Source organism: Oncorhynchus masou, chromosome 33, assembly GCF_036934945.1.
Source record: "Oncorhynchus masou masou isolate Uvic2021 chromosome 33, UVic_Omas_1.1, whole genome shotgun sequence".
Classification (NCBI taxonomy): Eukaryota; Metazoa; Chordata; class Actinopteri; order Salmoniformes; family Salmonidae; genus Oncorhynchus; species Oncorhynchus masou.
Window position 1 is genome coordinate 2,862,129 of NC_088244.1, and position 14,761 is coordinate 2,876,889.

The 14,761-nt window shown below is 36.2% G+C and overlaps 1 protein-coding gene across 2 annotated transcripts in view; it reads right to left on the reverse strand.

Moving 5' to 3' along the window:
• Positions 1-348: 348 nt before the first annotated feature.
• irak1 (interleukin-1 receptor-associated kinase 1) overlaps positions 349-14,761 on the reverse strand; it is a 39,919-nt gene continuing 25,506 nt past the window's right edge. Inside the window, exons 9-13 of one of the 2 annotated variants that reach the window (XM_064956183.1) lie at positions 13,387-13,597; positions 10,575-10,646; positions 10,093-10,398; positions 9,627-9,888; positions 349-832 (exon numbers count right to left, since the gene is read on the reverse strand). In XM_064956183.1, the coding sequence (XP_064812255.1) occupies positions 714-832; positions 9,627-9,888; positions 10,093-10,398; positions 10,575-10,646; positions 13,387-13,597 (970 nt within the window). In that variant the 3' untranslated portion in view covers positions 349-713. Of the gene's footprint in view, positions 833-9,470; positions 9,889-10,092; positions 10,399-10,574; positions 10,647-13,386; positions 13,598-14,761 lie in introns of both variants that reach the window. The other variant, XM_064956182.1, reaches the window with a different exon arrangement.

Below are 14,761 nucleotides of genomic sequence, written 5' to 3' on the forward strand. Positions count from 1 at the left end.
CACAATGTATGTATCGTCCAATGAGATGCTTAGTTTGCGGTTTCCTTCCTGACAATGCAACAATAACACATACAATAATAGAAACTTAAAGGAAATGTCAGTAGAATAGAAGAATACATTTGAGCAGAAGTATAACAGGAAGGCACAATTTAGTCCAATATTTACAGGTTTTTGGGGAAGGTCGGGATGAGGGCAGTGTATACACTAAGTAGAGTAAGAGTCTGGAAGCAACAGTTGTGATGTGTACATGGCATTAGTATATATATATGTGTGTGTGTGTGTATGTGTATGGGTGAGTGTGTATGGGTGAGTGCATGTGTACTAAGGTGCGAAGAATCAGAGCAGGTGGTCAGTCCAGTTCAAGTTTATTTAATGAAAACCTTGACATTCATATTGTACAAATACAAATCATACAGTTGGTCTGAATTATCTAAAAGATACATTGTACAAATTGTAACCATAACTAGTGATGTGTGAAAGAAATGATTTGATTACATTTCACGATATCAAACAGCAATGCTTCAGTTTTTTTTAAATAAAAATGGAACATACAAAAAAAGCAGGATTGGAGTAAGTTAACATTTGCTTTGCTCTTCCCAAACTGAACTTGCATAACAGCCAATATTGACTGTTGGCCAATGTATGATACGCAGATGGCACCCACATGGCTTTGTTTGTCTAGGTACTGCAGTGTGTAATGGTAGGCTGGGTTGTTAGTTGTGAGCGTTGGTCTGTCTGGGCATGTTGGCTTGACTCTCACGGGCCTCACTGGAAAGATAATCAAGCTCATCACTCTCTTCTGGTCCTCGGCATTGTGGGTTCATCTCAGCATCTGAAAGATCAATATATATATATATTATATACACACATACCTTTATTTATAAAAAATAAAAAAACATTTGTATTTATTAATATTTATATTAAAACAATATATATAAATATATATATTTGTATTTTATTTATTTTTTATAAAGTGATTTTGTCGTCACATAAACCAGAGAAAAACAACAGCTGGTGAGCATACTGACAATAATACATACTTTGACTTGTAGTAAAATAAGCTATTTGCACCATGACAAGCACAGTTAGGGAGTTAAATGTAAAGGAAAGGGTTAGATCATGGAAAGAAAGAGCAGCTTACAAATATCTGAGGACGAAGGCCTGTATTCTGCCTTCGTTATAGAGCGCCATCTTGTGAAGGAAACGCTCTTTGCACGTATTTACAACTAGTCTGGCAGAGAGAGAGAGACTGTTTCCTAACAGGTCAGATAGACAGTGGTGGGTAAGGGCAGAGGTCCACAACTCCAGGCCACGAGGGATGCAGTCAGTGTTGTTTTTTAGTTGCTGCCCCATTTAAAATCAGTGACTAGTTTAGACCTGGGAAACCAGGGATGTGCTACTTCAGAAGGACACATCGGTTTGCAAAAGAAAATAAATGGACAAGTCTAGGTAGTCTCTCCCTGTTTCATTCCACTTTCTTCCCTTTTGTGCCTAATAAGCTATTACAAATTACACTGTCCTTACTGTTACTGGGTATTTTTTTCTAAGTGAGTAATTTTACTTTAGGTAAAATGTTATTAATGTAACAGTTTTGCTACTAGAGTAAACTATCACTGAAATAACAGGACTGTTACTAGAGTAAACTATCACTGAAATAACAGGACTGTTACTAGAGTAAACTATCACTGAAATAACAGGACTGAAATAAACTATCACTGAAATAACAGGACTGAAGTAAACTATCACTGAAATAACAGTACTGTTACTAGAGTAAACTATCACTGAAATAACAGGACTGAAGTAAACTATCACTGAAATAACAGGACTGTTACTAGAGTAAACTATCACTGAAATAACAGGACTGAAGTAAACTATCACTGAAATAACAGGACTGTTACTAGAGTAAACTATCACTGAAATAACAGGACTGAAGTAAACTATCACTGAAATAACAGTACTGTTACTAGAGTAAACTATCACTGAAATAACAGGACTGAAGTAAACTATCACTGAAATAACAGGACTGTTACTAGAGTAAACTATCACTGAAATAACAGGACTGAGGTAAACTATCACTGAAATAACAGTACTGTTACTAGAGTAAACTATCACTGAAATAACAGGACTGAAGTAAACTATCACTGAAATAACAGGACTGAAGTAAACTATCACTGAAATAACAGGACTGAAGTAAACTATCACTGAAATAACAGGACTGTTACTAGAGTAAACTATCACTGAAATAACAGGACTGAAGTAAACTATCACTGAAATAACAGGACTGAAGTAAACTATCACTGAAATAACAGTACTGTTACTAGAGTAAACTATCACTGAAATAACAGGACTGCTACTGAGGTAAACTATCACTGAAATAACAGGACTGTTACTAGAGTAAACTATCACTGAAATAACAGTACTGCTACTAGAGTAAACTATCACTGAAATAACAGTACTGTTACTAGAGTAAACTATCACTGAAATAACAGTACTGTTACTAGAGTAAACTATCACTGAAATAACAGTACTGTTACTAGAGTAAACTATCACTGAAATAACAGTACTGAAGTAAACTATCACTGAAATAACAGTACTGAAGTAAACTATCACTGAAATAACAGTACTGCTACTGAAGTAAACTATCACTGAAATAACAGGACTGTTACTAGAGTAAACTATCACTGAAATAACAGTACTGTTACTAGAGTAAACTATCACTGAAATAACAGTACTGTTACTAGAGTAAACTATCACTGAAATAACAGTACTGAAGTAAACTATCACTGAAATAACAGTACTGAAGTAAACTATCACTGAAATAACAGTACTGCTACTGAAGTAAACTATCACTGAAATAACAGGACTGTTACTAGAGTAAACTATCACTGAAATAACAGTACTGCTACTGAGGTAAACTATCACTGAAATAACAGGACTGTTACTAGAGTAAACTATCACTGAAATAACAGTACTGCTACTGAGGTAAACTATCACTGAAATAACAGTACTGTTACTAGAGTAAACTATCACTGAAATAACAGTACTGTTACTAGAGTAAACTATCACTGAAATAACAGTACTGCTACTGAGGTAAACTATCACTGAAATAACAGTACTGTTACTAGAGTAAACTATCACTGAAATAACAGTACTGTTACTAGAGTAAACTATCACTGAAATAACAGTACTGTTACTAGAGTAAACTATCACTGAAATAACAGTACTGAAGTAAACTATCACTGAAATAACAGTACTGAAGTAAACTATCACTGAAATAACAGGACTGAAATAAACTATCACTGAAATAACAGTACTGTTACTAGAGTAAACTATCACTGAAATAACAGGACTGAGGTAAACTATCACTGAAATAACAGTACTGTTACTAGAGTAAACTATCACTGAAATAACAGGACTGTTACTAGAGTAAACTATCACTGAAATAACAGGACTGTTACTAGAGTAAACTATCACTGAAATAACAGGACTGTTACTAGAGTAAACTATCACTGAAATAACAGGACTGTTACTAGAGTAAACTATCACTGAAATAACAGGACTGTTACTAGAGTAAACTATCACTGAAATAACAGGACTGTTACTAGAGTAAACTATCACTGAAATAACAGGACTGAAGTAAACTATCACTGAAATAACAGTACTGTTACTAGAGTAAACTATCACTGAAATAACAGGACTGAAGTAAACTATCACTGAAATAACAGTACTGTTACTAGAGTAAACTATCACTGAAATAACAGGACTGAAGTAAACTATCACTGAAATAACAGTACTGCTACTGAGGTAAACTATCACTGAAATAACAGTACTGCTACTGAGGTAAACTATCACTGAAATAACAGGACTGTTACTAGAGTAAACTATCACTGAAATAACAGTACTGTTACTAGAGTAAACTATCACTGAAATAACAGTACTGTTACTAGAGTAAACTATCACTGAAATAACAGTACTGAAGTAAACTATCACTGAAATAACAGTACTGCTACTAGAGTAAACTATCACTGAAATAACAGGACTGAAGTAAACTATAACTGAAATAACAGTACTGTTACTAGAGTAAACTATCACTGAAATAACAGTACTGCTACTGAGGTAAACTATCACTGAAATAACAGTACTGTTACTAGAGTAAACTATCACTGAAATAACAGGACTGAAGTAAACTATCACTGAAATAACAGTACTGCTACTGAGGTAAACTATCACTGAAATAACAGTACTGCTACTGAGGTAAACTATCACTGAAATAACAGTACTGTTACTAGAGTAAACTATCACTGAAATAACAGGACTGAAGTAAACTATCACTGAAATAACAGGACTGTTACTAGAGTAAACTATCACTGAAATAACAGTACTGCTACTGAGGTAAACTATCACTGAAATAACAGTACTGTTACTAGAGTAAACTATCACTGAAATAACAGGACTGAAGTAAACTATCACTGAAATAACAGGACTGTTACTAGAGTAAACTATCACTGAAATAACAGTACTGCTACTGAGGTAAACTATCACTGAAATAACAGTACTGTTACTAGAGTAAACTATCACTGAAATAACAGTACTGTTACTAGAGTAAACTATCACTGAAATAACAGTACTGTTACTAGAGTAAACTATCACTGAAATAACAGTACTGAAGTAAACTATCACTGAAATAACAGTACTGAAGTAAACTATCACTGAAATAACAGTACTGCTACTGAAGTAAACTATCACTGAAATAACAGTACTGCTACTGAAGTAAACTATCACTGAAATAACAGGACTGTTACTAGAGTAAACTATCACTGAAATAACAGTACTGAAATAAACTATCACTGAAATAACAGGACTGAAATAAACCATCACTGAAATAACAGTACTGAAGTAAACTATCACTGAAATAACAGGACTGAAGTAAACTATCACTGAAATAACAGTACTGTTACTAGAGTAAACTATCACTGAAATAACAGGACTGAAGTAAACTATCACTGAAATAACAGTACTGTTACTAGAGTAAACTATCACTGAAATAACAGTACTGCTACTAGAGTAAACTATCACTGAAATAACAGTACTGCTACTGAGGTAAACTATCACTGAAATAACAGTACTGTTACTAGAGTAAACTATCACTGAAATAACAGGACTGAAGTAAACTATCACTGAAATAACAGGACTGTTACTAGAGTAAACTATCACTGAAATAACAGGACTGTTACTAGAGTAAACTATCACTGAAATAACAGTACTGTTACTAGAGTAAACTATCACTGAAATAACAGTACTGTTACTAGAGTAAACTATCACTGAAATAACAGTACTGAAGTAAACTATCACTGAAATAACAGTACTGAAGTAAACTATCACTGAAATAACAGTACTGCTACTGAAGTAAACTATCACTGAAATAACAGTACTGCTACTGAAGTAAACTATCACTGAAATAACAGGACTGTTACTAGAGTAAACTATCACTGAAATAACAGTACTGAAATAAACTATCACTGAAATAACAGGACTGAAATAAACCATCACTGAAATAACAGTACTGAAGTAAACTATCACTGAAATAACAGGACTGAAGTAAACTATCACTGAAATAACAGTACTGTTACTAGAGTAAACTATCACTGAAATAACAGGACTGAAGTAAACTATCACTGAAATAACAGTACTGTTACTAGAGTAAACTATCACTAAAATAACAGGACTGAAGTAAACTATCACTGAAATAACAGTACTGTTACTAGAGTAAACTATCACTGAAATAACAGTACTGCTACTGAGGTAAACTATCACTGAAATAACAGTACTGTTACTAGAGTAAACTATCACTGAAATAACAGGACTGAAGTAAACTATCACTGAAATAACAGGACTGTTACTAGAGTAAACTATCACTGAAATAACAGGACTGTTACTAGAGTAAACTATCACTGAAATAACAGGACTGTTACTAGAGTAAACTATCACTGAAATAACAGTACTGAAGTAAACTATCACTGAAATAACAGTACTGAAGTAAACTATCACTGAAATAACAGTACTGTTACTAGAGTAAACTATCACTGAAATAACAGGACTGAAGTAAACTATCACTGAAATAACAGTACTGTTACTAGAGTAAACTATCACTGAAATAACAGGACTGAAGTAAACTATCACTGAAATAACAGTACTGTTACTAGAGTAAACTATCACTGAAATAACAGAACTGAAGTAAACTATCACTGAAATAACAGTACTGTTACTAGAGTAAACTATCACTGAAATAACAGGACTGAAGTAAACTATCACTGAAATAACAGTACTGTTACTAGAGTAAACTATCACTGAAATAACAGTACTGTTACTAGAGTAAACTATCACTGAAATAACAGTACTGTTACTAGAGTAAACTATCACTGAAATAACAGGACTGAAATAAACTATCACTGAAATAACAGGACTGAAATAAACTATCACTGAAATAACAGGACTGTTACTAGAGTAAACTATCACTGAAATAACAGGACTGAAGTAAACTATCACTGAAATAACAGGACTGAAGTAAACTATCACTGAAATAACAGTACTGTTACTAGAGTAAACTATCACTGAAATAACAGGACTGAAGTAAACTATCACTGAAATAACAGTACTGTTACTAGAGTAAACTATCACTGAAATAACAGGACTGAAGTAAACTATCACTGAAATAACAGGACTGAAGTAAACTATCACTGAAATAACAGTACTGTTACTAGAGTAAACTATCACTGAAATAACAGGACTGAAGTAAACTATCACTGAAATAACAGGACTGAAGTAAACTATCACTGAAATAACAGGACTGAAGTAAACTATCACTGAAATAACAGTACTGTTACTAGAGTAAACTATCACTGAAATAACAGGACTGTTACTAGAGTAAACTATCACTGAAATAACAGGACTGAAGTAAACTATCACTGAAATAACAGGACTGAAGTAAACTATCACTGAAATAACAGGACTGAAGTAAACTATCACTGAAATAACAGGACTGAAGTAAACTATCACTGAAATAACAGGACTGAAGTAAACTATCACTGAAATAACAGTACTGTTACTAGAGTAAACTATCACTGAAATAACAGGACTGAAGTAAACTATCACTGAAATAACAGTACTGTTACTAGAGTAAACTATCACTGAAATAACAGGACTGAAGTAAACTATCGCTGAAATAACAGGACTGAAGTAAACTATCACTGAAATAACAGGACTGAAGTAAACTATCACTGAAATAACAGTACTGTTACTAGAGTAAACTATCACTGAAATAACAGGACTGAAGTAAACTATCACTGAAATAACAGGACTGAAGTAAACTATCACTGAAATAACAGGACTGTTACTAGAGTAAACTATCACTGAAATAACAGTACTGAAGTAAACTATCACTGAAATAACAGGACTGTTACTAGAGTAAACTATCACTGAAATAACAGGACTGAAGTAAACTATCACTGAAATAACAGGACTGAAGTAAACTATCACTGAAATAACAGGACTGAAGTAAACTATCACTGAAATAACAGGACTGAAGTAAACTATCACTGAAATAACAGGACTGAAGTAAACTATCACTGAAATAACAGTACTGTTACTAGAGTAAACTATCACTGAAATAACAGGACTGAAGTAAACTATCACTGAAATAACAGTACTGTTACTAGAGTAAACTATCACTGAAATAACAGGACTGAAGTAAACTATCGCTGAAATAACAGGACTGAAGTAAACTATCACTGAAATAACAGGACTGAAGTAAACTATCACTGAAATAACAGTACTGTTACTAGAGTAAACTATCACTGAAATAACAGGACTGAAGTAAACTATCACTGAAATAACAGGACTGAAGTAAACTATCACTGAAATAACAGGACTGTTACTAGAGTAAACTATCACTGAAATAACAGTACTGAAGTAAACTATCACTGAAATAACAGGACTGTTACTAGAGTAAACTATCACTGAAATAACAGGACTGAAGTAAACTATCACTGAAATAACAGGACTGAAGTAAACTATCACTGAAATAACAGGACTGAAGTAAACTATCACTGAAATAACAGGACTGAAGTAAACTATCACTGAAATAACAGGACTGTTACTAGAGTAAACTATCACTGAAATAACAGTACTGAAGTAAACTATCACTGAAATAACAGTACTGTTACTAGAGTAAACTATCACTGAAATAACAGTACTGAAGTAAACTATCACTGAAATAACAGTACTGTTACTAGAGTAAACTATCACTGAAATAACAGGACTGAAGTAAACTATCGCTGAAATAACAGTACTGTTACTAGAGTAAACTATCACTGAAATAACAGGACTGAAGTAAACTATCACTGAAATAACAGGACTGTTACTAGAGTAAACTATCACTGAAATAACAGTACTGAAGTAAACTATCACTGAAATAACAGTACTGTTACTAGAGTAAACTATCACTGAAATAACAGGACTGAAGTAAACTATCGCTGAAATAACAGGACTGTTACTAGAGTAAACTATCACTGAAATAACAGGACTGAAGTAAACTATCACTGAAATAACAGGACTGTTACTAGAGTAAACTATCACTGAAATAACAGGACTGTTACTAGAGTAAACTATCACTGAAATAACAGTACTGAAGTAAACTATCACTGAAATAACAGGACTGAAGTAAACTATCACTGAAATAACAGGACTGAAGTAAACTATCACTGAAATAACAGGACTGAAGTAAACTATCACTGAAATAACAGTACTGTTACTAGAGTAAACTATCACTGAAATAACAGGACTGAAATAAACTATCACTGAAATAACAGGACTGAAGTAAACTATCACTGAAATAACAGTACTGTTACTAGAGTAAACTATCACTGAAATAACAGGACTGAAGTAAACTATCGCTGAAATAACAGTACTGTTACTAGAGTAAACTATCACTGAAATAACAGGACTGTTACTAGAGTAAACTATCACTGAAATAACAGGACTGAAGTAAACTATCACTGAAATAACAGGACTGTTACTAGAGTAAACTATCACTGAAATAACAGGACTGAAGTAAACTATCACTGAAATAACAGGACTGAAGTAAACTATCGCTGAAATAACAGGACTGAAATAAACTATCGCTGAAATAACAGGACTGAAGTAAACTATCACTGAAATAACAGTACTGTTACTAGAGTAAACTATCACTGAAATAACAGGACTGAAATAAACTATCGCTGAAATAACAAATAAAATCTTGATGAACAGGACTGTTACTGAAGAAGGCCATTTGAGAACTCTTTCCATCCCTGCTGATGAACAGGACCCAAAAGGTGTGTTTTAATGGGCACTGACGGAGTAAAACTAACATCCCCAATGACTGCAGCCCTCATGGAGTTGAGCTGTGCACCCTACCCCTGGGCTCCTCTTACCTGACGCTGAGCACGGGGACCTGGAGCGTAACTGTCTGGCTGGTGAAGACCAACCACACGGCATGGAGGTCTGGGGGTCTGATCGGTGGTCACTATGGGGGAGCTGAGAGGGAGGAGCACAGTACTGGGAATAACCTTGGCTCTCATCTGACTCACATGGACCAAGGAAGGAGGAGGAGGAGGAAGGAGGGAGGACCGAGGACAGGTGAGGCGAGGTTGAGTAGGGGTGTGGAGGGCAGTGGTACGTGTCTTCCAGTGGACCCACTTTTGACAGAACGTCTGTCAGGCAGTCTATACATGAGTCTATGGATGATTGAGGAGGTTTGGGGAAGGACTGGTGAGAAGGAGAAGAAGAGGAGGACACAGCCTTTTCTGAGGCCTTCAAACGGGTATGGATGTCTTGAAGCGCCTGGAACACCTAGGAGTCACGTCACAATTAGGGGTGGAGTCAAGTCCATTTCAACTCAGGAAGTACACTGAAATTACGATTTTCTTCAATGCTTTTCAACGAGGGAAATTGGAATTCGGATTTACTTTCTGAATTGACTGGAATTTAAATTTAATTGAGCCTGGTCACAATACGTTCCACACTAGTTTAAATTCACACGGTGACAAGTATTACCTCGGTCATGGGGGGCCTTTTCTTCCCTCGGGCTTCCAGACAGCGACAGGCCAGAGTCGTCAGATCCAGGGAGCCGTGTGGGGCTGGAGAAGAGGGGCCTGGACCTGCCGTACAAACCCTGGATGAGCTAGAAAGAGAGCCTCCCATCCCTGTCACCATCAGTCTGGGGTCCAGGTGCTTCTGCCAGATATGTGTAGCGGCTGGAGGAATACTAGACTGTTCCTGAGTCACTTTCTCTGGAGTCCTCTTTGACCTCCCTCTGACCTGATGACCTCCGTCGTCTTCAGCCTCCTTCACCAGGTCTTTCTGAAGAGGAAAATTATACAAGATGTTAATTTTTTTTTTGTTAAACTGCCAGACATTATAACATTATACAGGTTACAGAACATCTGACCGGCGTGTCAGTGTAACTAGTGGTTCACGGGGACTTTTATTTATCTCGCAAGGAACAGAGATTAGAGTATCAACTGCGTCACCCTCACCAGGTAGACAGCTTTGGATTGGCCGTGGTCTGCTTCTAAAGCTCTACGGCCAGTCAGAGCCTCCAGCAGCACCTGAGGAAGAGAAGACAAGGTGATTGTGTGACATCACATCTACCAGGTCATTGAAACAGTAGTTTTGGTGGGCATCTATGTTGTGTGTATCTGTAGGTCTGTGAGCATCGTATAGTACAGTAGTACAATAGTAGAGTAGAGTAGTACATTAGTATAGTAGTATAGTACAGTAATATAGCAGAGTAGTACATTAGTATATTATAGTAGTATAGTAGAGTAGTACATTAGTATATTATAGTAGTACAGTACAGTAATATAGTAGAGTAGTACATTAGCATAGTAATACATTAGTATAGTAGAGTATTAAAGTACAGTAATAGGGTAGTATAGTACAGTAGTGCATTAGTATAGTACAGTAGCATAGTACAGTAGTACATTAGTATAGTAGAGTAGTACATTAGTGTATTAGAGTAGTATAGTACAGTAATATAGTAGAGTAGTATAGCACAGTAGTACATTAGTATAGTACAGTAATATAGTAGTATAGTCCAATAGTGCATTAGTATAGTGGAGTAGTATAGTATAGTAGTATAGTACAGTAGTGCATTAGTATAGTGGAGTAGTATAGTACAGTAATATAGTAGAGTAGTATAGTACAGTAATACAGTAGAGTAGCACAGTACATTAGCATCGTGGAGTAGTATAGTACAGTAATATAGTAGTATAATACAGTAGTACATTAGCATCGTGGAGTAGTATAGTACAGTAATATAGTAGTATAGTACAGTAGTACATTAGTATAGTAGAGTAGTATAGTGCAGTAATAGTAGATTAGTATAGTAGTATAGTACAGTAGTACATTAGTATAGTAGTATAGTAGTAGTATAGTACAGTAATAAAGTAGAGTAGTATAGTACATTAAAGTAGTATAGTACAGTAATGGAGTAACATAGTACAGTAGCACAGTAGTATAGTACAGTAATAGAGTAGAGTAGTAGAGTAGTATAGTACAGTAGTACATTAGTATAGTACAGTAATAGAGTAGAGTAGTATAGTACAGTAGTACATTAGTATAGTACAGTAATAGAGTAGTATAGTACAGCAGTAAATTAGTATAGTAGTATAGTACAGTAAGATAGAGTAGTATAGCACAGTAATATAGTAGTATAGTAGAGCAGTGTAGTACAGTAGTACATTAGTATAGTACAGTAATAGAGTAGTATAGTACAGCAGTAAATTAGTATAGTAGTATAGTACAGTAAGATAGAGTAGTATAGCACAGTAATATAGTAGTATAGTAGAGCAGTGTAGTACAGTAGTACATCAGTAAAATATAGTAGTATAGTGCAGTAATAGAGTAGTATAGCAGTACATTAGAATAGTATAGTAGAGTGGTATAGTACAGTAGTAAATCAGTATAATAGTATAGTACAGTAAGATCGAGTAGTATAGTACAGTAATATAGTAGTATAGTACAGAAGTACATTAGTGTAGTATAGCACAGTATTACATTAGTACAGTACAGTAATATAGAGTAATATGTTCATATAGTATAGTACAGTAGTACACTAGTAGAGTAGTATAGAACAGTAATAGTAGCGTAGTATAGTACAGTAGTACATTAGTACAGTACAGTAGTACATTAGTATAGTGCAGTATAGTACTGTAATATAGAACAGTATAGTACATTGGTATAGTATAGTAGTATAGTACAGTACAGTAATATAGTAGAGTAGTACATAAGTATAGTACAGTAATATAGAGTAGTATAGTAGAGTGTTATAGTAGAGTAGTATAGTACATTAGTATAGTAGATTAGCACAGTACAGTAGTACATTAGTATAGTAGAGTAGTATAGTACAGTAGTATATTACTATAGTACATTAGTATAGTAGAGCAGTATAGTAGTATTGTAAAGTAGTACATTAGTATAATACAGTAAAATAGTAGTGTAGTATAGAACAGTAATATAGTAGAGTAGTATAGTACATTAGTATAGTAGAGCAGTACAATAATATAGTACAGTAGTATAGTACATTAGTATAGTAGAGCAGTATAGTAGTATTGTACAGTAGTATAGTACATTAGTATAGTAGTATTGTACAGTAGTATAGTACATTAGTATAGTAGAGCAATACAGTAATATAGTACAGTAGTATAGTACATTAGTATAGTAGTATTGTACAGTAGTATAGTACATTAGTATAGTAGAGCAGTACAGTAGTATTGTACAGTAGTACATTCGTATAATACAGTAAAATAGTAGTGTAGTATAGAACAGTAATATAGTAGAGTAGTATAGTACATTAGTATAGTAGAGCAGTATAGTAATATAGTACAGTAGTATTGTACAGTAGTACATTAGTATAGTACAGTAAAATAGTAGTGTAGTATAGAACAGTAATATAGTAGAGTAGTATAGTACATTAGTATAGTAGTATAGTAGTTCTATACTAGAAAAGTAGTACATTAGTAGTACAAAGGGTGGCTGGTAGCCTAGTGGTTAGAGCGTTGGACTTGTTGCAAGATCAAATCCCAGAGTTGACAAGGTACAAATCTGTCGTTCTGCCCCTGAACAGGCAGTTAACCCACTGTTCCTGGGCCGTCATTGAAAATAAGAATTAGTTCTTAACGGACTTGCCTAGTTAAATAAATGTTAAATAAATTAGTACAGTAGAGCAGTATAGTACAATAGTACATTAATATAATAGAGTAATGTAGCCCAGTACAGTAGTATAGTATATTATACACTACTAGGCTACTGTATAATAGTGTAGTACAGTGTGTGCTTTCCTCCTACCACTCCAAAGCTGAAGATGTCAATGGCTACTCCCAACGCGCCTGTTTTGAGGTATTCGTCAGGTAAGTACGCCTGTGTTCCCCTCACTGTCTTGGTATAGGCTACCGTGGTGGTTCTGCCAGCGGACCTACTGCTGGGGCTACAGCAGAACCGGGCCAGGCCAAAATCCCCCAGCTTAGGCTCCAGGTGCTCGTCTAGCAGGATGTTAGAGCTGGAAGAAGACGACAGATGGTCGGAGTGGGATTGATCAACAAAAAGAAAAACAGCATTTTGGATCAATGCAAACTTCACTTATTTCTCAGCCTGAATATAACAGAGCAGCCTACCTCTTGCCTGGTGACTCGGCCTGAATATAACAGAGCAGCCTACCTCTTGCCTGTTGACTCGGCCTGAATATAACAGAGCAGCCTACCTCTTGCCTGGTGACTCGGCCTGAATATAACAGAGCAGCCTACCTCTTGCCTGGTGACTCGGCCTACCTCTTGCCTGGTGACTCGGCCTGAATATAACAGAGCAGCCTACCTCTTGCCTGGTGACTCAGCCTGAATATAACAGAGCAGCCTACCTCTTGCCCGTTGACTCGGCCTGAATATAACAGAGCAGCCTACCTCTTGCCCGGTGACTCGGCCTGAATATAACAGAGCAGCCTACCTCTTGCCTGGTGACTCGGCCTACCTCTTGCCTGGTGACTCGGCCTGAATATAACAGAGCAGCCTACCTCTTGCCTGGTGACGCGGCCTACCTCTTGCCTGGTGACTCGGCCTGAATATAACAGAGCAGCCTACCTCTTGCCCGGTGACTCGGCCTGAATATAACAGAGCAGCCTACCTCTTGCCTGGTGACTCGGCCTACCTCTTGCCTGGTGACTCGGCCTGAATATAACAGAGCAGCCTACCTCTTGCCTGGTGACTCAGCCTGAATATAACAGAGCAGCCTACCTCTTGCCCGTTGACTCGGCCTGAATATAACAGAGCAGCCTACCTCTTGCCTGTTGACTCGGCCTGAATATAACAGAGCAGCCTACCTCTTGCCTGGTGACTCGGCCTGAATATAACAGAGCAGCCTACCTCTTGCCTGTTGACTCGGCCTGAATATAACAGAGCAGCCTACCTCTTGCCTGGTGACTCGGCCTGAATATAACAGAGCAGCCTACCTCTTGCCTGGTGACTCGGCCTACCTCTTGCCTGGTGACTCGGCCTGAATATAACAGAGCAGCCTACCTCTTGCCTGGTGACTCGGCCTACCTCTTGCCTGGTGACTCGGCCTGAATATAACAGAGCAGCCTACCTCTTGCCTGGTGACTCAGCCTGAATATAACAGAGCAGCCTACCTCTTGCCCGTTGACTCGGCCTGAATATAACAGAGCAGCCTACCT